We start from the raw sequence: 27,641 nt of genomic DNA, 5'->3' as shown, positions 1-27,641 counted from the left end.
CCATCTGTCCTAAAGAGAATGTTTTATAAAACATGGCTAGAAGTAACGTTCCACCATGTAAATTATAAGTGCATGCATACCTGGGCACTTCAGTACGGTAAAAAAAAGTGCAACCACAATTCCATTGACTATATTTCTGTAGTGATTATGAAGTGCACTGAAGGTCTGCTCCTTACCTTGCTTAGTCAGTGTCACGTTCTGACCTTAGTTACTTTGTTTTGTCTTAGTTTTAGTATGGTCAGAGCGTGAGTTGGGGTGGGCAGTCTGTTTGTTTGTATTGTTGTTGTATTTTGCGTTTGGCCTGGTATGGTTGTCAGTCAGAGGCAGGTGTCATTAGTTGTCTCTGATTGAGAATCATACTTAGGTAGCCTTTTCCCACCAGTGTTTCGTGGGTGATTATTTCCCGTGTCTGTGTGTTCCACACGGAACTGTTTCGGTTTTCGTTTCTATGCCCCAGGACCATGCCCCAGGACTACCTGACATGATGACTCCTTGCTGTCCCCAGTCCACCTGGCCATGCTGCTGCTCCAGTTTCAACTTCCACCTGACTGTGCTGCTGCTCCAGTTTCAACTGTTCTGCCTTATTATTATTCGACCATGCTGGTCATTTATGAACATTTGAACATCTTGGCCATGTTCTGTTATAATCTCCACCCGGCACAGCCAGAAGAGGACTGGCCACCCCACATAGCCTGGTTCCTCTCTAGGTTTCTTCCTAGGTTTTGGCCTTTCTAGGGAGTTTTTCCTAGCCACCGTGCTTCTACACCTGCATTGCTTGCTGTTTGGGGTTTTAGGCTGGGTTTCTGTACAGCACTTTGAGATATCAGCTGATGTACGAAGGGCTATATAAATAAATTTGATTTGATTTTGATTTGGTTCTGTCTTTCTATTTGTTATTTTGTATTTTTGTGTTCAGTGATTTTGTTCATTAAAACATGACGAACACGTACCACGCTGCATATTGGTCCGATGTCTCATACTCCTCGTTAGAAGAGGACGAATCCCGTTACAGTCAGGGCCTCCCTCAGGGCAGCAGCGATCAACTCTCTCCTCTCCTCCTTTTCTTCAGCCTTCATCATTCCGTTCAGCCTGGACAGCTTCACAATCTGTCCATCCTCCTGGCTCTGCTCTCTCTTCTTTGCAGCAAAACACACACAACTCTGGGTTAGTTTCTGTTTGCCCCAACACAACCCTGGGTTAGTTTGTTTGCCCCATAGCAGGGCATTAAAAAGGTGCTTTATTGACATAAACGTAACTACTCTCACACTGACCTTCAATAACAATTGTACAACAATATATTTTCTTTCACCCATGACAGTGATTTGATAAGGGCTTGTAAAAACAACACTCTTGGATCATTAAAGGAATAGTTCAAGTTCACCCAAATTACTAAATTACTACACACCCTGTAAGCAGTCAATGGACAAGTTATGACAGGAATCTATGGTTTGGTTTTATTTCCCTATCACTGTTTTCAAATTGCTTACATTTTGGATTTTGTGGCACCAATTCCATTCAAGTCATGGACGGTACCGATACTAGCATTTTTTGCACATTATGTCCAAATAATCTGAAAGTATAAAAAATGTATTGGGAAGAGCTCAACAAAGTCACTTAACGATGATTTGAACATGATGCGCAGAAAATGCTAATATCGGTACCATGACTTCAATGGGATTTTTGCCAAAAATGCTAAATGTTAGTATTTAGAATCAGTGCCAGACTAAACCAAAACTAACAAACTAAACAAACAAACCATGGATTACTGTCAAACCTTCTCCATATATTGCTTACATGGTAAGGAAACCAATATGTAACTTTGTAATTTGGGTGAACTTTACCTTTAAACACTACAACTCTGATCATGACAAGCAAATTTCAATACCAGACACGAGTGAGACATGTATTCCATTATGTCAGTTGTCTCAAGTCAAACCACAGACAGCAGTGGGAACATGATGTCTTTAAAACCAGTATTACACAAGACATATTATTTATAGACCAAATGACGTGTGATGTCACGTCACTGTGTGTGGCCATATGGGTGTCATCTCTGAATAGGCTAGGATTAGAATGGTCCCTGATCTGTTTGTGCATGACAACGAACCATAGACATTGACTATGCGGCACTAAACAGAACTAGGCCCAGGATGGGGTGAGATAAGTTTGGCAAATGTGATGATGCCCAATCTGAGGCATCATCAACCGTCTTGGCCTTGATAATTGCTCTATGCCCGACAGGGTTGTCCATGAGGCTATGAGTCACTGAGCACCACTGATATTACAGCTGTAAATCTCACCACCTGAACAATGCTGACAAAAGGGGGTCTGCTTTAGGACACTGCTCTACCAATCACACAGACATGAATCATGCCCCTCAGTAATACACTGCAATGCTGACAGTGGCGATACTGATTCAATTAATGTACAGTACAGAATAGAAGGTCTTCGGGGCTGTTACCTTGTCTGCTGCTACATGGAAAAATCAATAGAACAAAAAGTACCACAATGGCAAAACAAAAGGGTAGATTGATTCCAAACAACAGTAGGCAGACAATTACTTCAAACACCTGTTGAATTTTTGTGATGCAATATGTCTCCAACAGATGGATAACTCTTCAAAGGAGAGGGAACAGAGTTCTGGCCCAGCAAATTAAGACATTTGATAATTGCTAGGGTATTTCAAGCAAATTTGAAAGCACTTCATCTCAAATAAAATAACTCCCAAATTCAGTCTTTGATTTTTGACTGGACTATGAAAATCAAGGGTTAAGTGATTTTATCTGAAGTGTCATGACTTCTTGGGTGACAATGGACACTCACAGAGTCATATACTGTAGATCTTTATATGACTGGATGCCCATGGAGTTGCCCACTGTTCCCCAGCCTCACCTTGCAGCTACTAAGCAGTTCCTGACAGACAGGAAGACAGATTCCCACCTTGATCAACCAAGCTGATGTTGACACTCATCTTGCTGATTGACAGATTAGCTACTCGCTACTGTAGCCAAGACATATGAGAAAGTCTAACTTTCAAAGGGAAATATCCCTGCAGTCAATCAATCAATTATGCAGAGCTTATCAATTAAAACTTAACTCTGTTAAATAACCATCAAGCACAACCACACCACCGTTGGGCCCCAGGCCCAGGGGTAGAAGGCCTCTCCAGTACCTGACCGCTCTGGGCTCTTTAAGACAGGTGCAGCTCCCTCCCCCCAGTCAATCTGCCAGACTGGTGCAGTAAATTACACTGCATGGGAGAGAGGCATATCATACAGTACACCATGTAAATACACCACGCTTCCAGGGACTTGCTGTTTAACAACACCGACGCAAGATTAATGAAGTCCTGGTGGAAAGTTTCCCTGAATGTATGAATAGGTATTGCAGAGTCATGTTCTCAAACGCCATGATGATCGACAACTGGCCTTGGAGAGTAGCCATGTTTATCGGTCCAACCAAATTACTTGTATTGGGTACTGCTGCCACTGCCCAGACCTGACTACAGGGAACTATATCTCATCGTCTCAGAGTAGCAGAGTAACAGGGCTCTTCAAGTGCTAGTTATCGCCGGGCTGATATAGTCTGTCAGCAGTTGTGGACGTGTTCGTGTGTGAAAGTGGGGAGAGTGGATAGTGTGTGTTTGCATTCAAGCGTGCATACATTGGGCTCAGGGCTAATTCTGTTCTCAGACAGGTGACGTCTCACACCAGGGACTGTCTGCCTACAGCAGATTCACAGCACAGCTCCAACCACTGGTCCTGAATATTAGCTGAACTTTAAGTTTTTTAAAACTTTGTAAAAGCACAGCTGTACACAAGAGCAAGCTGTACACAAACCTGATATGAATTATGATTATACCCGACCAGACTGTACACAAGAGCAAGCTGTACACAAACCTGATATGAATTATGATTATACCCGACCAGACTGTACACAAATTATGAATAAAATAAGGACATACAAAGCTGATTTACTCTTTAAGGGATTTCATTGTGGTGCGCAAGCAAATTAAAATATGATAAAATACAACAATAAATACTAAACAGCCTTAGTACAACACCTAGTGACCTTTCCAAGAGATGTTTGTCTTCTTGTATAATGTTTTAGCAATGACAGTCACAAGGACCACAGGGTTTCCAGAAATCCTGGTTGGAAGGCCCAGATTTCCTGCAATTCTTCAACCAGGATTTCTGGAAACTTGTGAATTTTGGGAAAGTAAATCAACTTTGTTAGGCCTAACAACACAAAAAATATGAGAAAAAAATCTTTCTAACCAGAAAAATGTCCATATCTTAATAATCGTATTATCAAGCATGACATCTGTTTTAATCACAGTACCATAGTAGTATGATTTAAAGAATATAATTATAATTATAATTATACATTTTTCAGAACCGGGGCCTGGAAGATTCTGTATACTATATTCACCAATAACAAAACTCAAGCCTTTTTCTGCACTTCTTTGCAATTCATGCGACTGGATTTGTTCTTATCAGACAGTGCACTTACTTACATATTGACTAGAGCCAGTGATCCAAACATCCCATAGTCTCTCTCTAAATGCAGACCAAGTCCATGTTCTCTCTGTAGCAGGGGCCAACAAAACAGCACAACAACCTGGTTCAGCACAGCCTCAGTGGTGTTGAGTCTCAAAACAATGCCCAATGCCTCTGCATCCAAAAGTATCAACAGTCTAGCTCTGGCTGGCATCTGTCTGGGTTCGAGGGGCTGTACAGAGAACACTGTCTGTCTCTGTCTGCTTATCGCCTCTTGTGGCTGTGCAGTACTTTAGCTTACTGCTGGGGTAGCTGACTAAAGTTTGAGGCTCTGAGCCCAGCCAGCAGCTATCTGTCAGCTCTATCTGCTCTCTACAGCTGGGTTTATGCTGCAGAGAGAGGGGTGGAAATGCATGTGTTTGTGTGTGGGTGAATGCAAAGCATGTCCTCAGTCAGACAAGCCATGTTCAGCCCTGCTTAGCGAGGAACTCCATCCCTGGTAGAGGGGAGCTTTTGTCGTAGGATAGAATGAATAAGTAACCCCTCACACGTGTCAGACAGTCCTCCCACATCCTCCTCCACCGTGTAAAGGGATTACTGTACTGTGCCCTGTGTCGTGTAAAAATAGCTCATTGTAAAACAGTTGTTTATACAGTTGTTTATGAAATGTTACAACATGAGGTCACAATCGGAACACAATCAGAATGATTGGGAATTATTTCACGCTGGGAAGAATTTTTCCTTTGGCAAATACTTTGTAGCAAGTTTAGGACACTGGTCTTCCACACCTCATCCTTTGACTTATTAGACCATGTCTAGGCCTGTCAGTATGGCGTAGGAGATGGTCGCCCTCTTGCTAGCTCCCAGCCAACTTTGCAGTCTTTTGTTAATTTTAGTGTTTTACTTTATTTACTCAGAAAGTTTTTTGTATTATATCCTATGACCGACAAGCACTTCTGGACATCAGATTGGAGGTGACTACTGTCACAGTTCTGTTTGGGTTGTTAATTAGATTTGTTCCAATGTTTCTTGATTTGTTATTGTCATTTGTTTTGCATTGTTAGGAGCAACTTACATTAGCATTTCGCTGCAACTGGTATAACATCTGCTAAACTGTGTATGCGACCAATAAACTGGGATTCGACTTTCCAAAAGATATGCCACATCAATCTATGAGTGCTGTAATCTGGAGTGTCAGTGTGAGCACTATATACTGTATCTCTGTAGTTCTGTATGGTCCAAACATGTGCCCACTGCCCTGCATGTCCCTGTGTGATGCTGACAGACACAGAGTGTAACTGCTCCTGTCCCTCATTCCCCTCCCCTCAGACCTGGTCCAGATGCTTGTTGAGGGGAATCAACAATGAAACAGGACACTAAGGACAGTGGTCCTCACACAACACAACAGACCCAACACAGCAAACAGCCTAGCAGCAAGGCCAAAGATCCATTTAACACTCACTGTCTGGCATTGTTCCCAGATAGAGCCCAGCGAACAGCAAAAATGTTTAATGCACTGCCATCAGTCTTCCAAAAGCTCACTGGACTTAATGTGGCAGTAAAGTTATGAATAGCTATTGACCAAGCTATTCTCCAAGGTGATTAGTCAAAGAGAATCGATAGGAGGAACAATAGTGAAGCATCATACTGTATTTCCTACTGGCAGAGTCAACAACAGAGTCAAGAGCCAGAGAGGGGTCGGTACACAAAACAGCGTTTGACACCTACAGTCCATAGTCTGACTTAGTTTCTGATGTCAAATGGTCAAATGTGTACAATGACGAAGAGACAAAATCAGCCCTCCTGCATATTGGGACAAAGATATACCAGAGCACTGCCTGTTTCACAATAATATGACATTGAATTACATTTATTTATATACTGTACATTTCAAGAGACAGGCATTTAAGGCATTTATTATAATTACTGTATTTACTGCCAGTAGGGTGTCCAATCAAAAACGCATCTTTTGATCAATGTCAATTGTGAAGATACTGCTCTAAGAAAACCAATGGTCCAAACCTCATGTTGCGATCATAATCTGTTGAAAAGTTATTGGAGTTTTACCCCTTGTAGGATGGCCAAAATTAGGGTGACTAAATTGATGGAGGACAGAGAAAAAAAGTGGTCAAAAATCTGGTAAATAGAATTGCATCAGCAAGGCTGGATGCTGTGTGAGAATTAAGGCTAAACTGAAAGAATCACTGTTTAACTCGTCATCTTTCATAAAACAATATAGAGGTAAGATATATATGGATTTTGAGACATGACTTAGTATTTTCACATTTATGTATACACTTTCATATTAATGCGAAATTACTGTTTTTCAAATATTTAACACATAAACTAGAATATTTCTGTGAAATGTCAACGGAGCACTGAGCGTATCGCAAGCTTTTTATTTTCAAATCTTTTAACGTTTAATTCTGCTCATTTCATGCTCGTTTCATTTAGCTTTTTGCGACTCTTGGAAACAACTTTGCAGATTACCACCACAACATGTCAAATCCTCAAAAGTTGTCACGCCCTGGCCATAGAGAGGCTTTTATTCTCTATTTTGGTTAGGCCAGGGTGTGACTAGGGTGGGCATTCTATATTCAGCTTCTATGTTTTGTATTTCTTTGTTGTTTGGCCTGTGGTTCTCAATCAGAGGCAGCTGTCTATCGTTGTCTCTGATTGAGAACCATACTTAGGTAGCTTTTTCCCACATGGGTTTTGTGGGTAGTTGTTTTCTGTTTTGTGTGTCTACACCAGATAGAGCCGTTTCATTTGTGTCGCTTTGATCATTTTTGTTCTAGTGTTCGGTTATAATAAAAATCACGGACACGTACCACGCCGCACCTTGGTCCTCACCTTCCACCAACAGCCTTTACAAAAGTTCCTGCGAGAAAGAGGCACCACTCTCAATAAAGCTCGGTGCTTATTATCGGATGTATCAGGTTAAGAAATCTGACTTTTTGGATATAATGTTAAAGATATTTTTGAGAAATACTCATTTGTCTTGGTTAATGTATCTTATAGCATAAGGAACAGACATTTCCTCACTAAAGCATGTTTTCACCCACTCTACAGAGTGGGTGGACACCCTACTGTCAGTGAATTCAATATAAGCTGAGCACAGCAATTGATGACCAGCTATCTCAATGGTGTTTTGAGAAGGAATATGATGTATGGAGGTACAGTAAGTACTAGACTACCTGAAAAACCCCCCCTGTCTTTGACTTCCCTTAGTTGTAGAGCCATAATGCCATTTAAGCCAATCAGAAACAAGTATTCAACAATGCCATGGTATAATCCTCGGGTAATGTCAATGGGGAGCTAACATGGATGCCATAGAATGTTGTAGTGTCATGTAAACACATCATAATGCTCTTTTTTTCTTTTTTCTTATGAACACATACAGAAAAACAGAAATATACAAACAAGAGTACATAAACCTGACAGGGTTATTTTAAATTTGTTAAATACTTTTATGGTGCGCATTGCTTTTTTGTTTTTACATTTACTGATCATTTCAAAATAGTATTTCAATTCTTAAATAACGTGAAAAGGGGTTTGTTCTCTATAATGCTCATTCTTCACATTCAGTTTTATAGTATTTAAAAAAAGTATTCCACATGTAATGTTAATACTGATGGAGCGCTAACATGTCTGAGAATGTTTAAGTAAATAAATCATAATGCAGAAACTGCATATGCTCAACTCTATAAATACATGTCTCTGGGTAGAACCAGTCTTCCAATCTGGCTAATGCGGTTTCTGTCTGAATGATCCAGGAGCGCCACCTTCTCCTACATTGCCGTTGTTAAGCGATAATTGACGCTTCACCATTGTGCAGTTTATTTCTGATAGTTTTCAAAACCTATGAAGATGTCCAGTGAAAGCAGATATGCAATTTGTTGACACCAAAACAGAATTGGATACACATTATCCCGAATGTTAGTCAATAAAAACGTATGTTAAATTTGCTCTGCTTTGCTTGTTACAGTGGATCATTTCATAGGGAATTGTCTGAGGATCTCGTATTTTTACATCATCAAGATTTCGAGATTCAAGGGCGATAACATTCAGCCGTTCTAAATCCTGGCTGAACTCACTCTCTCCCTCCCTCTAAGACAGGATTGTGTTAAGGCACAGATCTGGAGAAGGGTACAAAATAAATGTCTGCAGCATTGAAGGTCCCCAAGATCAAAGTGGCCTCCATCATTCTTAAAAGGAAGAAGTTTGGAGCCACCAAGAATCTTACTAGAGCTGGCCGCCCAGCCAAACTGAGCAATTGTGGAAGAAGGGCCTTGGTCAGGGAGGTGACCAAGAACCTGATTGTCACTCTGACAGAGCTCCAGAGTTCCCATGTGGAGATGGTTGTCCTTCTGGAAGGTTCTACCATCTCTGCAGAACTCCACCACTCCATCAGGCCTTTTTGGTAGTGGCCAGTTTTACTCCGTAGTAAATAAGTCCCCAGCAAAGCTCCCCCACACCATATCACACCTCCTCCTCTATGCTGGTAACTCTAATGAATGTATCCTCTGCAGCAGAGGTAATTCTGAACAAAGAGAATATGTCCAAATGATTTGTTCAACCTAAAGTGAAAGAAGGAAAGGATAAAATATGTGCGTACTCAAGTCATTGCCTTTACTACCCTTCAGCCATCCCGAGATGCTAAAAACACACAAAACAACTTTATTTCACACCCCGTCTTGAGCAAACACACACTCTTTCCCCTGTGGGCAAACACGAAGACTGACAGTTGGGACAGAAGTGCTCCTTCCTGGTTATAGGAGGAAGGATGGAGTCAGAGTGGGGTCAGAGCAGGAAGGTGACACTGGAGGAAAGTGACATCATGGAGACCAGAACAGAGCAGAAAACTCTGCTTGAGTGACAGCTGTCCCAAATAGAGCTGACAATTACATTCATTTCCTCTCCTTTGCTGTCCAACAACATTAGTCTGGATCAGGGGAGATATCAATCCCATGGTGCCTAAACAAGAATGATGCCAGAAAACTGTCTGCTGTGCTGACCCTTAAGTTTTTTTCTGTAGGAAAGATACTACATTTTCAACACACACACACATCATTAGCAGCAAAGTCCTGTTAAACACAGTATCAGTTCCAGATGGCCAAAATGGCCAAAATGCCTCAAAGCCTATATAATTTACAGCATTTTTATTTATTTATTTACCTTTATTTAACCAGGCAAGTCAGTTAAGAACAAATTCTTATTTTCAATGACGGCCTAGGAACAGTGGGTTAACTGCCTGTTCAGGGGCAGAACGACAGATTTTGTACCTTGTCAGCTAGGGGTTTGAACTTGCAACCTTCCGGTTACTAGTCCAACGCTCTAACCACCAGGCTACCCTGCCGCCCCAGCATGCAGATTTCACCTCATAATCAATACAAAAACACCTTTAAAACATTTTGCACTACATTGCACTACATTATTTTGTATACATAAATAATTATCTGTAGTCAACTTTGAAGAATCCAACCTAAGTATTATTTCCCTCCTGGTTAGGCAAATGTTTTGTATCATGATATGATTCATATGTTTAATATTGGGCCTGCTTGATATGTTTTTATCACTGAACACAATTATTTGCTAGTTGTGGGCGTTGAAAATGTTCCCATTCTGGTTCAGATGTAAAGGACATGTGTATTTATATTTATTATGGATCCCCATTAGTTCCTGCCAAGGCAGCAGATACTCTTCCTGGGGTCCAGCAACATTAAGGCACTTACATCAAACATAAAATCATATAACATTATTACACATCTACAATACAAAATGTATAATACCACCATATTACAATGGATGTGTGTGCATATGCATGTCTGTACCCGTGTGTGTGTGTGCATATGCATGTCTGTACCTGTGTGTGTGTGTGCATATGCATGTCTGTACCTGTGTGTGTGTGTGCATATGCATGTCTGTACCTGTGTGTGTGTGTGCATATGCATGTCTGTACCTGTGTGTGTGTGTGCATATGCATGTCTGTACCTGTGTGTGTGTGTGTGCATATGCATGTCTGTACCTGTGTGTGTGTGTGTGCATATGCATGTCTGTACCTGTGTGTGTGTGTGCATATGCATGTCTGTACCTGTGTGTGTGTGTGCATATGCATGTCTGTACCTGTGTGTGTGTGTGCATATGCATGTCTGTACCTGTGTGTGTGTGTGCATATGCATGTCTGTACCTGTGTGTGTGTGTGCATATGCATGTCTGTACCTGTGTGTGTGTGTGCATATGCATGTCTGTACCTGTGTGTGTGTGTGCATATGCATGTCTGTACCTGTGTGTGTGTGTGCATATGCATGTCTGTACCTGTGTGTGTGTGTGTGCATATGCATGTCTGTACCTGTGTGTGTGTGTGCATATGCATGTCTGTACCTGTGTGTGTGTGTGCATATGCATGTCTGTACCTGTGTGTGTGTGTGCATATGCATGTCTGTACCTGTATGTTTGTGTGCATATGCATGTCTGTACCTGTGTGTGTGTGCGCGTGTGCATGTGTCTTCACAGTCCCACTGTTCCATAAGGTGTATTTTAATCTGTTTTTTAAATCTGATTCTACTGCTTGCATCAGTTACCTGATGTGCAATAGAGTTCCATGTAGCCATGGCTCTATGTAGTACTGTGCACCTCCCATAGTGTGTTCTGGACTTGGGGATTGTGAAGAGACCTCTGGTGGCATGTCTTGTGGGGTATGCATGGGTGTCTGAGCTGTGTGCTAGTAGTTTAAACAGACAGCTCGGTGCATTCAGCTTGTCAACACTTCTTACAAAAACAAGTAGTGATGAAGTCAATCACTCCTCCACTTTGAGCCATGAGAGATTTACATGCATATTATTAATGTTAGCTCTTCTTGTACATTTAAGGGTCAGCCGTGTTGCCCTGTTCTGAGACAATTGTCCCTCTTTGTAGCACCTGGCCACACGAATGAACAGCAGTCAATGTGCGACAAATCTAGGACCTGCCTTGTTGATAGTGTTAAGGCAGAGCAGCACTTTATTATGGACAGACTTCTCCCCACATCAACATGTCAATCAAATGGAAAGGTAGACGGAGGGGATGGATATTTGCAGCTCTTACTGCTTCTCTCCAACCCTTCATTCTTCAGTAGTGAGTGTAACTAAAACGAGATGAGGAGTACTGTAAATGTCTCCTCTCCCTCTTCTCATCTTGAGTCACTCATCCCCAGAAGTCTGGGGAGTGGGCGTCCAGAGCACGTTCACAGCTCACTCTTATGCAAGTCCCCACTTTTCCTGCCCAGGCTGGTGTCTACCAAACCATCTGCCGCTCGCTCTGCTTTTCCTTCAATGAAACCACATTTACTCCACAGTCACATGTTCAGCTTATGTGTTAGCTGCTAAAGCAAGGCAATTAGGCCTTCCATGGGGACCCCACTCACCCTGGTGTACCCATGGAGCCTGAGTTCACAGAAGCCAAATAGAGTATGTGCTTGTCGGCAAATCAGAGGATAGGTGGCCTTTGACTGGTGTAGTACAATGCCATATCAAAAACAGCCAGGAGAAGTTGTAAAGCAGTTGTAAAAAAAAATCATCATAATGGCTTATGGAGCAATAGTACGAAGTTATAAAATGCTATGGTGACCCTTCAGCCTCACAGATACAGTACCATGAAATACTGTATGTCGAAACTGAAATTAAAACCATGGCTATGTTCCAATCAAGTATACATACTAGCAAACCTTGTATAATGCATGCCCATTACATTGCTTAATTTCTAGGTAGTATGCTAGTGTAAAACCCAGAGTGTGGTTTGTATCTGACTGACCTTGGCTTTCTTGATGCCGTTCAAGATGTTTCCTAGATCCTCCACATCGATGACTGAGCCTGGGCTATTCTCCTCTGACCCAGCTGTCTCCTTGTCACTACTGGACTCTACCAGCTCCTCCTGCAGATAGAAAGAGAGGGAAAGAGAGGAGAACGGGAGACAGCAGGTGAGAGGGAGAGGAGTAGATAGGGAAAGGCGATGACAGAACAAGAGAGAGATGAACAGAATATGACAGGTACAGTTGAAGTCTGAAGTTTACATACACTTCGGTTGGAGTCATGGAAACTCGTTATTCAACCACTCCACAAATGTCTTGGTAACAAACTATAGTTTTAGCAAGTCGGTTAGAACATCTACTTTGTGCATGACAAGTAATGTTTCCAACAAATTGTTTACAGACAGATTCACTTATAATTCACTGTATCACAATTCCAGTGCGTCAGAAGATTACATGCAAAAAGTAGCATTTTCCAAGCTGTTTAAAGGCACAGTCCAGAAATTGATGTCATGGCTTTAGAATACATTTCTGGTAGGCTAATTGACATCATTTGAGTCAATTGGAGGTGTACCTGTGGATGTATTTCAAGGTCTACCTCAAACTCAGTGCCTCTTTGCTTGACATTATGGGAAAATCACAAGAAATCAGCCAAGATCTCAAAATTATAGAGCTCCATAAGTCTGGTTCATCCTTGGGAGCAATTTCCAAATGCATGAAGGTACCACGTTCATCTGTACAAACAATAGTACGCAAGTATAAACATCATGGGACCACGCAGCCATCATACCGCTCAGGAAGGAGACGCATTCAAATCAAATCAAATCAAATGTATTTGTCACATACACATGGTTAGCAGATGTTAATGCGAGTGTAGCGAAATGCTTGTGCTTCTAGTTCCGACAATGCAGTAATAACGAACAAGTAATCTAACTAACAATTCCCAAAAAAAACTGCTGTCTTATACAGAGTGTAAGGGGATAAAGAATATGTACATAAGGATATATGAATGAGTGATGGTACAGAGCAGCATAGGCAAGATACAGTAGATGATATCGAGTACAGTATATACATATGAGATGAGTATGTAAACCAAGTGGCATAGTTAAAGTGGCTAGTGATACATGTATTACATAAGGATGCAGTCGATGATATAGAGTACAGTATCTACGTATGCATATGAGATGAATAATGTAGGGTAAGTAACATTATATAAGGTAGCATTGTTTAAAGTGGCTAGTGATATATTTACATCATTTCCCGTCAATTCCCATGATTAAAGTGGCTGGAGTAGAGTCAGTGGCATTGACAGTGTGTTGGCAGTAGCCACTCAATGTTAGTGGTGGCTGTTTAACAGTCTGATGGCCTTGAGATAGAAGCTGTTTTTCAGTCTCTCGGTCCCAGCTTTGATGCACCTGTACTGACCTCGCCTTCTGGATGACAGCGGGGTGAACAGGCAGTGGCTCGGGTGGTTGATGTCCTTGATGATCTTTATGGCCTTCCTGTAGCATCGGGTGGTGTAGGTGTCCTGGAGGGCAGGTAGTTTGCCCCCGGTGATGCGTTGTGCAGACCTCACTACCCTCTGGAGAGCCTTACGGTTGAGGGCGGTGCAGTTGCCATACCAGGCGGTGATACAGCCCGCCAGGATGCTCTCGATTGTGCATCTGTAGAAGTTTGTGAGTGCTTTTGGTGACAAGCCGAATTTCTTCAGCCTCCTGAGGTTGAAGAGGCACTGCTGCGCCTTCTTCACGATGCTGTCTGTGTGAGTGGACCAATTCAGTTTGTCTGTGATGTGTATGCTGAGGAACTTAAAACTTGCTACCCTCTCCACTACTGTTCCATCGATGTGGATGGGGGGGGTGTTCCCTCTGCTGTTTCCTGAAGTCCACAATCATCTCCTTAGTTTTGTTGACGTTGAGTGTGAGGTTATTTTCCTGACACCACACTCCGAGGGCCCTCACCTCCTCCCTGTAGGCCGTCTCGTCATTGTTGGTAATCAAGCCTACCACTGTTGTGTCGTCCGCAAACTTGATGATTGAGTTGGAGGCGTGCGTGGCCACGCAGTCGTGGGTGAACAGGGAGTACAGGAGAGGGCTCAGAACGCACCCTTGTGGGGCCCCAGTGTTGAGGATCAGCGGGGAGGAGATGTTGTTGCCTACCCTCACCACCTGGGGGCGGCCCGTCAGGAAGTCCAGTACCCAGTTGCACAGGGCGGGGTCGAGACCCAGGGTCTCGAGCTTGATGACGAGCTTGGAGGGTACTATGGTGTTGAATGCCGAGCTGTAGTCGATGAACAGCATTCTCACATAGGTATTCCTCTTGTCCAGATGGGTTAGGGCAGTGTGCAGAGTGGTTGAGATTGCATCGTCTGTGGACCTATTTGGGCGGTAAGCAAATTGGAGTGGGTCAAGGGTGTCAGGTAGGGTGGAGGTGATATGGTCCTTGACTAGTCTCTCAAAGCACTTCATGATGACGGATGTGAGTGCTACGGGGCGGTAGTCGTTTAGCTCGGTTACCTTAGCTTTCTTGGGAACAGGAACAATGGTGGCCCTCTTGAAGCATGTGGGAACAGCAGACTGGTATAGGGATTGGTTGAATATGTCCGTAAACACACCGGCCAGCTGGTCTGCGCATGCTCTGAGGGCGCGGCTGGGGATGCCGTCTGGGCCTGCAGCCTTGCGAGGGTTAACACGTTTAAATGTCTTACTCACTTCGGCTGCAGTGAAGGAGAGACCGCATGTTTTCGTTGCAGGCCGTGTCAGTGGCACTGTATTGTCCTCAAAGCGGGCAAAAAAGTTGTTTAGTCTGCCTGGGAGCAAGACATCCTGGTCCGTGACTGGGCTGGGTTTCTTCCTGTAGTCCGTGATTGACTGTAGACCCTGCCACATGCCTCCTAGAGATGAATGTACTTTGGTGCGAAACGTTTAAATCAATCCCAGAACAACAGCAAAGGACCTTGTGAAGATGCTGGAAGAAACGGGTCCAAAAGTATCTATATCCACAGTAAAACAAGTCCTATAACGACATAACCTGAAAGGACGCTCAGCAAGGAAGAAGCCACTGCTCCAAAACCGCCATAAAAAAAACAGACTACGGTTTGCAACTGCACATGGGGACAAAGATCGTACTTTTTGGAGAAATGTCCTCTGGTCTGATGAAACAAAAATATAACTGTTTGGCCATAATGACCATTGTTATGTTTGGAGGAAAAGAGGGACGCTTGCAAGCCGAAGAACACCATCCCAACCGTGAAGCACGGGGGTGGCAGCATCATGTTGTGGGGGTGCTTTGCTGCAGTAGGGACTGGTGCACTTCACAAAATAGATGGCATCATGAGGGAGGAAAATTATGTGGATATATTGAAGCAACATCTCAAGACATCAGTCAGGAAGTTAAAGCTTGGTCGCAAATGGGTCTTCCAAATGGACAATGACCCCAAGCATACTTCCAAAGTTGTGGCAAAATGGCTTAAGGACAACAAAGTCAAGGTATTGGAGTGGCCATAACAAAGTCCTGACCTCAAACCTATAGAAGATTTGTGGGCAGAACTTAAAAAGCGTGTGCGAGCAAGGAGGCCTACAAACTTGACTCTGTTACACCAGTTCTGTCAGGAGGAATGGGCCAAAATTCACCCAACTTATTGTGGGAAGCTTGTGGAAGGCTACCCGAAACGTTTGACCAAAGTTAAACAATTTAAAGGCAATGCTACCAAATACTAATTGAGTGTATGTAAACTTCTGACCCACTGGGAATGTGATGAAAGAAATAAAAGCTGAAATAAATCAGTCTCTCTACTATTATTCTGACCTTTCACATTCTTAAAATAAAGTGGTGATCCTAACTGACCTAAGACAGGGAATTTTTACTAGGATTAAATGTCAGGAATTGTGAAACTGAGTTTAAATGTATTTGGCTAGGGTGTATGTAAACTTCCGACTTCAACTGTAGGTGAGAACAGAGAGCGCAAGTGGATGAAAAATACGGAGAGATCACTCAAACCTAGTACACGAGAGACCTGCCTCTCTCACTTCAAGCATCTCCTAAAGGGTCCAAACCTCCTGATTTATTAAGGCATAAATCCACAACTAATCTTAAATACATCCATGATTAAACACATCCAGGATCCCATATGGGATACATTTTATTACAAGTCATTACCTTTTGTTGGAGCTGCTTGATTAAATAAAGAAAAACATATGCATATTTATGGAGTTTAGGAACTCCTCGGGGTACGTGGCTGATTAAAATTATGTTTCCCACCACAAGTTTGTCGGCATTGGCAGGATTAAATGAAAGCTAAATGGATGCATGGTAGATAAATCATAATGATTAGCCTTCATACTGTAGTTTCTTTCTTCACTCTCCTCTACTCGCTCAACATCACCCCTGCTGCGTACAGCACTGGAGACAGCAGGAAGAGAAAGTAGCACCGCTAACTCATGTTACCATGACAATATGAGAAAGAGCGTATGTGCATGCATGCGTGTTTAGTAATAGCAGTAGTGTCAAGGAATCCACTCCAGATAAAAGTGTAATAAGAAATACCTTATTGTGGACAACATAACCCTGCATGGAGTTACGTGAACTATGAATCAGCACTATGAGATAGCATTAGTAATGGGAGGTATGCATGTTAAGAGTAGTTACGTTTAGTCTTTCCTCAGAGCTGAGCTGTTCTGGAAATGCCTGATAGGAGAAGACTGAGGACTGTGGTTTCTTCCTGTTCCTGGTCTTACATGAGCTGCCCATCTTACAGTTTCCACTACAGGCCTTCTGCCCTGCAACCAGGGCCTGCAGGCAGCTCAGGAACTTGGTCTTCCAGACCAGAAAGTCAGCATGCACGCTGCCATTGTGGCTATTCGCTACGTTGCAGTTGCCATCTCCTCTGGACAGAACCCGGACGCCGCTCAGCATCCACTTGTCCACATTCTTACTCACCTAAGGGAGAGGGCAGAAGGGGTTGAATGATGTGTTTTCAGTGAGTCTAGAGGAAGTGGATGGTTAGCTATTGGACAGGAGAGAACAGTAATAGTGGTAATGATAATCGATTGAATGAGCTTAGTATTCTAGTGTGTACAAAAGAGGAATGTATAATATGCAAAAAAATATCCATGAAAGTATCAGATAAGCAAAGAAACGGATTGCAAGTGTAAGTAGTAGCACCACACATGGTGGAAACATATCGATAGGAGACACACAGTATTTTGTCAGATCTCTTGCCGTATTGTAATGGCAGCCATACACAGAGTTGTCCAGGCCAAACACTGCATATCTCAGTCCTTTCAGGTAGGCGTTCCCATATCTGAAGTCAGTGGATGCCTCCTCCAGACACTTACAGAACCATTCAGCATTTTCTGTGGGCTGTCCATCAGTGTACACAGCCAATAGGAACTTATAGACCAACTTGTTGGAGCACTGGAGAGAGAGATGTCATCAAAAATCTGGAAAGTGGCACAAGATAAACAAATGCAGAATATGTGACATATACATATAGAATAAGGATCTCTCCGAAACTTTATACAGGAATGGCCCCATTTCTGGATGCAAAAACAGGATGCAGCTATGGACAACTTATTGCATTTACACACATCCAGAGTGAAAGTAGGAACCAATAACAACAGCTCCATAGGGAGCACAATGATGAGGTATGAGGACAACAATTTGAACACAGAACAAATCTCCAAAGCAGAGCAACATTGTAAATGATTTAAGCCCTACAGGGCAGCCAGTGTAAGGTGCCCCTTGCCCTATGGTTTCCTACAGCAAAGAGCTGCCTGCAACACTCTATGCTGCTCGAGGAAGAGAGGATCATGATTGAACACTGGGCACAAAGAGTCAACGCACTGAGCATCTGAAACTAGATCTCTAGGCCGGAGGCCGGGCCGAGCACCCTTGGTAATTTCTCTTTGGAGATAAAAATCCCTCTCCCCGAACTGTAAAGTATCTCTGTTGAATAAATGGCAATTTCCTGCTGTGCCTGCTGTGCCAGGCGACAAATCTCCTATTAATTTCTCAGATGGTGAAGTATTGCCCAACAGAATGGAATACTGATGAAAATAATCAATCTTTCCTGGTTGAACGGGATTCATTTAAAATATTTATACCTGTGCCAGCCATTGGTTTAAATAAGAAAAATAAATAATAATAATAAAAAGAGGCTAACTTGGGGTTGACAGATGGAAGCCAGATGGAAACCACATGACAGCCTGCTTGGAGTTTGCCAAAACGCACCTAAAAGACTCTCAGACCATGAGAAAAAAGATTCTCTGGTCTCATAAAACCAAGATTGAACTATTTGGCCTGAATGCCAAGCATCCCGTCTGGAGGAAACCTGGCACCATCCCTACGGTCAAGCATGGTGGTGGCAGCATCACGCTGTGGGGATGTTTTTCAGCGGCAGAGACTGGGAGACTAGTCAGGATTAAGGGAAAGATGAACGGAGCAAAGTACAGAGAGATCCTTGATGAAGTCCTGAGTGCTCTGGAGCAGGTTCTTAGACTGGGGTGAAGGTTCACCTTCAAACAGGACAACAAACCTAAGCACACAGCCAAGACAACGCATGAGTGGCTTTGGGACAAGACTCTGAATGTCCTTGAGTGGCCCAGCCACAGCCCAGACTTGAACCCGGTCGAACATCTCTAGAGAGACCTCCCCATCTAACCTGACAGAGCTTGAGAGGATCTGCAGAGAATGGGAGAAACTCCCCAAATACAGGTGTACCAAGCTTGTAGTGTCATACCCAAGAAGACTCAAGGCTGTAATCGCTGCCAAAGGTGCTTCAACAAAGATTTGAATAAAGGGTCTGAATATTTATGCAAATATAATATTTCTGTTTTTTTTTTTGCAAACATTTCTAAAAACCTGTTTTTGCTTTGTCCTTATGGGGTATTGTGTGTAAAATGAGGGCGGAAAAAAATATTACATTTATTTTAGAATAAGGCTGTAACGTAACAAAATGTGGAAAAGGGGTTTAAATACTTTCCAAATGCACTGTATATGAAAATTAGGCCTAAAGGTTTTCAAAAACCGTATCGCAAGGGAAGACTATTAACATTTGTAATCGTTAAAAAAAGAGAGTTGGGACTGTAGTAAACATTGGCCGTGCTCCATAAGTTTCGAATAAGATGGCTGGGTATGGCCCCTTGGGTTCTCGAGAGTTAATAAAAACCATGCATCCCTAAAACTATTATTTTCTCTTAAATCAAAAAAAATACCCCTGTATTATAAAAAAAGTCCATGGTTGCAGAATCACCCTCTTACCTTTGCAGTTCCAGTCTGTGATCCATAGAATATCTGTGCTTTAGATACATCAACCACTTTCTCAACACTGTAACCATCCTACTCCACAGCTTTGTAGAGCCAGAGGGTCACTGGATTGGTAAGAGTATTCTAATGGGGTACAGAGAAAAATAACGTGTAACATTTGGAGAGCTTGGTACTACAAAGTTCTATCTGCAAAAAGATGATTCTGAGATAATTGGTTTTAAAGTTCCAAATCCCCATTGGTTTGAATGATGTCAGCAATTTTTTTGATTGTATTCTTTTGAATTTAACATGAATTGGGGTATTTAGAGAACTATATACAGTTGAAGTCAGAAGTTTGCATACACCTTAGCCAAATACATTTAAACTCAGTTTTCACAAATCCTGACATTTATTCCAATTAAAAATTCCCTGTCTTAGGTCAGTTAGGATCACCACTTTATTTTAAGAATGTGAAAGGTCAGAATAGTAGTAGAGAGAATGATTTATTTCAGTTTTTCTTTCTTTCATCCCATTCCCAGAAGTTTACATACACTCAATTAGTATTTGGTAGCATTGCCTCCAAATTGTTTAACTTGGGTCACCAGACAGAGCTGGTGTAACGGAGTCAATTAGCCTATCAGAAGCTTCTGAAGCCATGACATCATATTCTGGAAATTTCCAAACAGTTTAAAGGTACAGTCAACTTAGTAACTTAGTGTATGTCAAATTCTGACCCACTGGAATTGTGATACAGTGGATTATAAGTGAAATAATATGTCTGTAAACAATTGTTGGAAGAATTACTTGTGTCATGCCCAAAGTATAGTTTTTTAACAAGAAGTGGTTGTGGTTGAAAAACAAGATTTAATGACTCCAACATAAATGTATGTAAACTTTCGACTTCAACTGTAGGTAGAGAACATTGTACAGATTAATGTCAACAACTCAATTTGACATAAATGCAGATATAACCTTATAGTCCCAAGCTCTCAATTTGACTCTCATTTACCAGTAGACAAATAAGTAGAATTAATAGAAATGTAAACAGAACTGCTCTTTGAGCAAATAATAAGGGAAGAGTTAAATGACCTTTTTCAATGCCATTTTCAGTGAGAACCAAATTCCAACCAAAACATCGGCAGCTGTGTGCAAGTATATCCTGTTCTGCCATACTGACAAAAAAAAATACTCTTGAAGGACTTAGACAAGTTGTAAATGCAACAAGAATTGATATTGTATCATATAATAGCACTCACAGCTTTCCAAGAAAACAACAAATTAAACATTTATGGTCTGTTACACATAAAAGGTTATTTATACAAAACATTGGTATGAAACCCTTATAAACTGTATTTTTAATTCTGACTATTTTAGGTTGACAATTTTATTACACAATATCTCATTCTATCACATGCCTTACTTTTATTTTCATGCATAAGTAAAATCAGGATTATGCCTCTACTGCCGTTCATTCCAATCAGAATTTCTCCCTGACCAATATGGCTACCAATTAGGGTTTATAACTTCCCTTCTAGTAATTTAATAGTATCTCTATACATACGCGAAATATGATCTCTATACTATACATACACACATCAACTAAAGATCTCAGAAACGGCACAAAAGTTATTTTTTAAATAGAATCTAGCAGCTGTTACCTGGCTCGAGGACATTCTTTCACTGATATAAAAAATGCGCCGACTGACCTTCTCTGCACCATCCTCATCTCACCTTTCAGATACCCAGTTCTCTCCGCGACACTCTCACTCACCATCAATAGCAGCGTCAAAAACATGGTTTATCAAATCCAAAAGCAGTAAAGTTGAGCCCCGCAACATTGTTTCTTTCTCCTGTGCAATGTTTTGTATCATCAATGTAAATATTGACAAACGTTTTAGGAACATCAAAGTTCAACAGCTGGGAGCAGCCATAATTGTTATCATGATGAAACGAAATACATTGTGGGAATTGGAGGTTTAATTATATTACAGATATACAAATATTTGATGATATCCCATAGGCATAGCCATATGTTTACACGCCTCTATTCCATTACTTTGCAACAGAGTTTTTAAGCATTCAATTATATTCTCTGGATGAAATTTACCGGTACAGGAACAACTTAATTTACACGTGATATTTTATGCAAAGTATCTAGTTTGTCAAATACATAAAAAGTAAACATATTTGTATTTATTCGTAGCAGTCGTTATGGTACCGTACAAAATTTAAATGTTTAAAAAAAAATACTAAACAATTCCATCAGAGCCAACAAAAAAATAGGACCGTTTGCACATAGTATGTTTCAGTCCGGCGGAATTTTTGTGAAACACATAGCACACCAGCGCCGCTAAAAAAAATAGTGTTACTGACAGATTCATCTGTCTTGTAAAGCAGAAATATGTCTATATTTACACCAACAAACCAGATCCGACTCACAAATGTGGCGGTGGTGAGGATGAAAAAGGGAGGAAAACGATTTGAAATCGCCTGCTACAAAAATAAAGTGATGAGCTGGAGATCTGGAGCGTGAGTATTTTAGGAATTTAGCTAGCTGCGTAGCTATGATAGCTAACGTTAGCTAGTTGGATCTGTTTGAGACCCACCGAGGCATATAGCAAACACCAGTAGTATTACGACTAATGGTAGTATGCTTTCAGCTTTGATGTATTTATAATTAGCTACGAATGTAAATAAATAATATGTAAATAATACAATCTAATGTGCTGTTTCAGAGTAGCAAGTCATGACTCATGTCATCATCATGGCTCACTTGTCTTGTATCGTGCATTATATTCTTACTCAGAGTCGAGAGGCTGTGGAATAATGAGGATATGAGGAACAGTCTAGGTGCCATGTGTTTTGCATCACTGATTCTTTGGACTTTGAGTCATCTACACCTGGCATCTTTTGAATTTCGAAAGGGGACACCCCCTCGACCTCCCCAGAACCAAATCCAATAGCTGGTCTGAGTTCACATAATATTTGTTTTTAGGTTGTCGAGATTAGCCTATCAATACCTATAGATATTGAAAGCATCATCTAGCACAGTGTTTCTGTCCTGGGGAACCAAAGGGGTGCACATTTTTGTTTTTGCCCTAGCACTATTCACCTGATTCCACTATCTGCCCTAGCACTATACACCTGATTCCACTATCTGCCCTAGCACTATACACCTGATTCCACTATCTGCCCTAGCACTATTCACCTGATTCCACTATCTGCCCTAGCACTATTCACCTGATTCCACTATCTGCCCTAGCATTATTCACCTGATTCCACTATCTAACTCATTGTCAAACCTTTGATTAGTGGAATCAGGTGTGTAGTGCTAGGGCAAAAATGTGCACCCCAGGACTAGGATTAGGAAACTGAGATAGCAAAGTCCCATGTAAACACTTAATAAATCGCCATGCCATTTTCATTTGCCAATTACACAGAGAGAAGGACCTGGATGAAGTGCTGCAGACCAGCTCTGTTTTCAATAATGTTTCAAAGGGTCAGGTTGCCAAGAAAGATGATCTGTCAAAAGCCTTTGGAACAGATGACCTGACAGAGATTTGTAAACAAGTAAATACATTGACAGATAAACAGAACACCAGTAATCAATATTACTCACATTCATTCAATGTTATGTTATTGTTGTGAGATTTGCCTGTTCAGTATGTATGTTCTTTCTCAGATTTTAGCTAAAGGAGAACTCCAAGTTTCAGACAAGGAGAGGCAGAGCCAGTTGGAGACGAGTTTCAGAGACATTGCGACCATCGTGGCAGAGAAGTGTGTGAACCCAGAGACCAAGCGACCATACACAGTCAACCTCATAGAGAGGGCCATGAAGGATATCCACTACTCTGTCAAGGCCAACAAAAGCACCAAGCAGCAGGTATGGCTGGGACAAAAGGTTGTTGCTACAGTACACTCTGGAGTCTACACATTTGCCATATTTTAATATAAACGACATGGATGAACGGCTGAACATGAATGAACGGCTTTGTTTTAAATGCTCACTCACTGTGCATACTGTGTGTACAAGCAGTGGCTAGATTTAGCCATAAATGTTTTCCTTTCAGTGAGGAGTTTAGTCTGTCATATTAAACACTGAACCTGTTTGTTGTTTAGCTACATAAACCAGAATACTTACTGGGTTTCAGTACATACCAACTAATGACAGTCTTTGTCATGCTAATGCTAATGCCCCATGAATCTAACTGCTGTTTGTTCCAAGGCTCTGGAGGTGATTAGGCAGCTGAAAGAGTCCATAGAGATCCAGAGGGCCCACATGAGGCTGAGGCTGGTCCTGCCGGCCAAAGACGGCAAGAGGCTGAAGGAGAAACTCAAACCCCTCCTCAAGGTGGTGGAAAGTGAAGACTTTGACGACCAGCTGGAGATGGTGAGAGACAGATCCCTCTGGTTTATACTAGGCTACACCGTAGGGCTCTAAAGCACATGTGTCAAACTCATTTCACGAAGGTTCGAGTGTCTGCGAGTTTTCACTCCTCCCTTGTACTTGATTGATGAATTAAGGTCACTAATTAGAAAAGAGCTCCCCTCACCTGGTTGTTTAGGTCTTAATTGAAAGGAAAAACCAAAAACCTGCATAAAACTAGGCCCTCCATTGAATGAGTTTGACACCCCTGCTCTAAACTAAAATAGTTATCTAGACTTGATAACAAAAGGAATATGTAATACACTGTATACACTTGTAGTAAATAATTCAAGTAATGCAACAACAACACTGCTTTCCCTCCCACCTCTCTCTCTCTCTCATATATATATATATTATATCTCACTCCCTCCATCCTCCAGGTGTGTCTGGTGGACCCGGGCTGCTTCAGGGAGATAGATGAGTTGATCCGCTGTGAGACGAAAGGTAAAGGTTCCCTGGAGGTGCTCAGTCTGAAGGATGTGGAAGAGGGAGACGAGCGGCTGGAATAGCCTTCACACAGAGCCCTATAGGACTACATACATACACTATCTTACCACCACCGCTGCCACACAAACTGCAAACCCCTCATTAAAGAGGCTACTATTTCTAATACCAATGGAGCCCTTCGTATTTCCAGTGTCTGTTCTAATATTAGTTTTGGTTGAAGATCTGATAACATTCAGTATTTTTGCTGTGAGCATGCACCACTTGAATGTTTGCTTGTAAACAAAAAATTACTATAATTTAATGACGTTTATTTTGTGAGTCAACTTCTTCTAAAGTAATTCATATGGCTTTGACCCTGCCTTTCATTGTACCCAGTTTACCATTTCGCCATGTTTGAAAAGGCATATTTTGTTATGTATAGTTTATTTAACCCCTTAATTTAGATATGTTTCTTCATAATTAAATATGAGTCTTATAAACAATTGCAAATAAAAACGTAATCTATTTCATTGTTTTTATTCATTATTTTGTGATTACTATGGCATAGTCTCTCCAAAAATGGTATCAATAGCCCTATGCCAATACAGTAGATATGACACTTTATCCCAAGTTTATACCATTATTGTAAGATACAGTGCCTTCAGAAACTATTCATACTTTGACTTATTCCACATTTTGTCCCAGCCAAAAATCTTCTCACCCATCTACACACAATACCCCATAATGACATGTTTTTAGAAATGTTTGCAAATGTATTACATATTTTATTTAACTAGGCAAGGCAGTTAAGAACAAATTCTTATTGACAATGACGGCCTAGGAACAGTGAGTTAACTGCCTTGTTCAGGGGCAGAACGACAGATTTGTACCTTGTCAGCTCGGGGATTTGATGTAGCAACCTTCCGGTTACTGGCCCAACACTACCTGCCGCCCCAAATACCGAAATATCTCAATATCAATACATGTTAGAATCACCTTTGGTAGCGATTACAGCTGTGAGTGTTTCTGGGTAAGTCACACCTGGATTGTACAATATTTGCACATGATTCTTTTTTAAATTCTTCAAGCTCTGTCTGGCAAGTTGGTTGTTGCTCGAGATATTTTCAAGTCTTGTGTATACTTGGCCTTGTTTTAGGTTATTATCTTGCTGAAAGGTGAATTTGTCTTCCAGTGTCTTTTGTGAAGCAGACTGAACCAGGTTTTCCTCAAGGATTTTGCATGTGCTTACAGTATCTCTATTCCGTTTGTTTTTATATAATATTTTTAAAAACTCCCTACTCCTTGCCGATGACAAATATACCCATTACATGATGCAGCCACCTCCATGTTTGAAAATATGAAGAGGGGTAATCAGTGATGTGTTGTGTTGGATTTGCCCCAAACATAATGCTTTGTATTCAGGACATAAAGTCAATTTCTTTGACACATTTTTCGCACTTTTACTTTAGTGCCTTATTACAGTCAGGATGCATGTTTTGGAATATTTTTATTCAAGCTTCCTTCTTTTCACTTGGTCATTTAGGTTAGTATTGTGGAGTAACTACAATGTTGTTGATCCATCCTCAGTTTTCTGTTATTACAGCCATTAAACACTGTAACTTAAAGTCACCATTGGCCTCAGTGAAATTCCTGAGCGGTTTCCTTCCTCTCGAGCAACTGAGTTAGGAAGGACGGCTGTATCTTTGTAGTGACTGGGTGTATTGATACAACATCCAATGTGTAGTAAATAACTTCACCATGTTTAAAGGGATATTCAATATCTGCTTTTTTATACCCATCTACCACTCGGTGCCTTTCTTTGCAAGGCAGTGGAAAACCTCCTTGATCTTTGTGTTTGAATCTGTGTTTGAAGGTCACTGCTCGACTGAGGGACCATACAGATAATTGTATGTGTGCGGTGCAGAGATGGGGTAGTCATTCAAAAGTAATGTTAAACACTATTATTGCACACAGAGTGAGTCCATGTGACTTGTTAAGCAAATGTTTACTGAATACGTATTGACTGAAGACATTTCAGCTTTTACCATTATATTAATTTGTAAAAATGTCTAAAAACATAATTCCACTTTGATATTCTAGGATATTGTGTGTAGGCCAGTGACATAACATCTCAATTTAATCAATTTTAAATTCAGGCTGTACCACAACAAAATGTGGAAAAGTCCAGGGGTGTGAATACTTTCTGAAGCCACTGTAACACTTTAATGGTAAACCTTCACCACCAATACAGAAATTACGCAAATTGACAACATTTCAGACCCAATTATTATGTTGAAAATGCAATTTACTCCATGGTTAGTGCTACTCCTTTACCTCTATCCTAAATTCTTCAACATCTTTCAAAGTGCTTCATTGCAGTGGAAGCATGATTTCTAACATTGACTATAGTACCTAGAGGTCGATTCATACCTAATCATACCTGATTGCATCTTCTCATGGCTGTGTTGTTGCCTGAGCATACTGGCTGTGTCTAAATTCAGTCCTGTGGATAGTATCCAGGGGGCTGGTTGGCCCCTGCTCTGCCACAGGATAACCTGGAGTATAACCCCCTCTTTCTGACCCCTCCTGCTGCTGGAACGTGGGGAATCTAGTACTGAGAAACCCTCCCCCTACTACCATTAGAGAAGAGGAGATCCATCCTATGTACAGGGCAGCTCCCCAGTCTCTCCTCAGCACCACAGCGCCCTCCAATGGCTTGTTAGTGTGGTGGCAGGTCCAGGCTACAGGGACAAACACCACACCGGAGGCAACTTTCACATGATTCCTCTTCGGAAACCACACCTCTCCAATGATACTGATGACCACAGCACCTATACAAGCCATGATCAGGCCTCTCTATGTTCAGAAGTTTCCAGAGAGAGATAACAAAGACTGGTAGAAGGAGCAGTGGAGGCTACTGTCATGGTTGAGGTCCCAGTGATCCCATTCCAGCCACACCCCGTCTCAGTATGCCGACAGCGTGGCTGTGGAGTCGTCCAGAGTACCGCTGACTTTCCACAGGGGCAGGCAACGGGTGAGGATGGCGCACAGCCAGCCTGTAATGCCCAGGCCCAACACTGCTAGCTCCAACTGCCTCTTCATGACTGAGCTGAGCTTAGCTCCTCACAGAAAGCAGGGCTTGACCAGCTGTAGGCACAGTCTGTGTGCCTGTGTGTGGGCATGCGTGCCTGTGTGTGAGTCTAGCCTGTGTGATGTGAAACCGGTCCTCACAGATTCCTGAAAATAAAAGGGCGTGGGG

The 27,641-nt window shown here is 41.7% G+C and overlaps 2 protein-coding genes and 1 pseudogene across 2 annotated transcripts in view; 1 reads left to right on the top strand and 2 right to left on the bottom strand.

The window, feature by feature from the left end:
- Positions 1–21,203, bottom strand: part of tyw1 (tRNA-yW synthesizing protein 1 homolog (S. cerevisiae)) — a 56,250-nt gene extending 35,047 nt beyond the window's left edge. The window contains 6 exon segments of the mRNA XM_020501964.1: positions 754–760; positions 1,011–1,136; positions 12,291–12,407; positions 16,933–17,223; positions 17,506–17,700; positions 21,189–21,203. Of these exon segments, the coding sequence (XP_020357553.1) occupies positions 754–760; positions 1,011–1,136; positions 12,291–12,407; positions 16,933–17,223; positions 17,506–17,700; positions 21,189–21,203 (751 nt within the window).
- A 606-nt stretch (positions 21,204–21,809) lies between these two features.
- Positions 21,810–24,912, top strand: LOC109905682 (ribosome maturation protein SBDS). Its single transcript, XM_020503203.2, has 5 exons — positions 21,810–22,059; positions 22,971–23,100; positions 23,213–23,413; positions 23,756–23,920; positions 24,337–24,912. Exons 1-5 carry the CDS (start codon positions 21,932–21,934, stop codon positions 24,463–24,465), a joined length of 753 nt encoding a protein of 250 aa, XP_020358792.1. The 5' UTR covers positions 21,810–21,931; the 3' UTR covers positions 24,466–24,912.
- A 1,867-nt stretch (positions 24,913–26,779) lies between these two features.
- LOC109904840 (claudin-4-like) lies at positions 26,780–27,575 on the bottom strand (annotated as a pseudogene).
- Between the last annotated feature and the right edge of the window lie 66 nt (positions 27,576–27,641).

The sequence above is a fragment of the Oncorhynchus kisutch genome, linkage group LG15, assembly GCF_002021735.2.
Source record: "Oncorhynchus kisutch isolate 150728-3 linkage group LG15, Okis_V2, whole genome shotgun sequence".
In the NCBI taxonomy this organism is placed as follows: Eukaryota; Metazoa; Chordata; class Actinopteri; order Salmoniformes; family Salmonidae; genus Oncorhynchus; species Oncorhynchus kisutch.
Note: the sequence above shows the minus strand (reverse complement) of the source record. Positions and strands in the feature narration are given on the sequence as shown.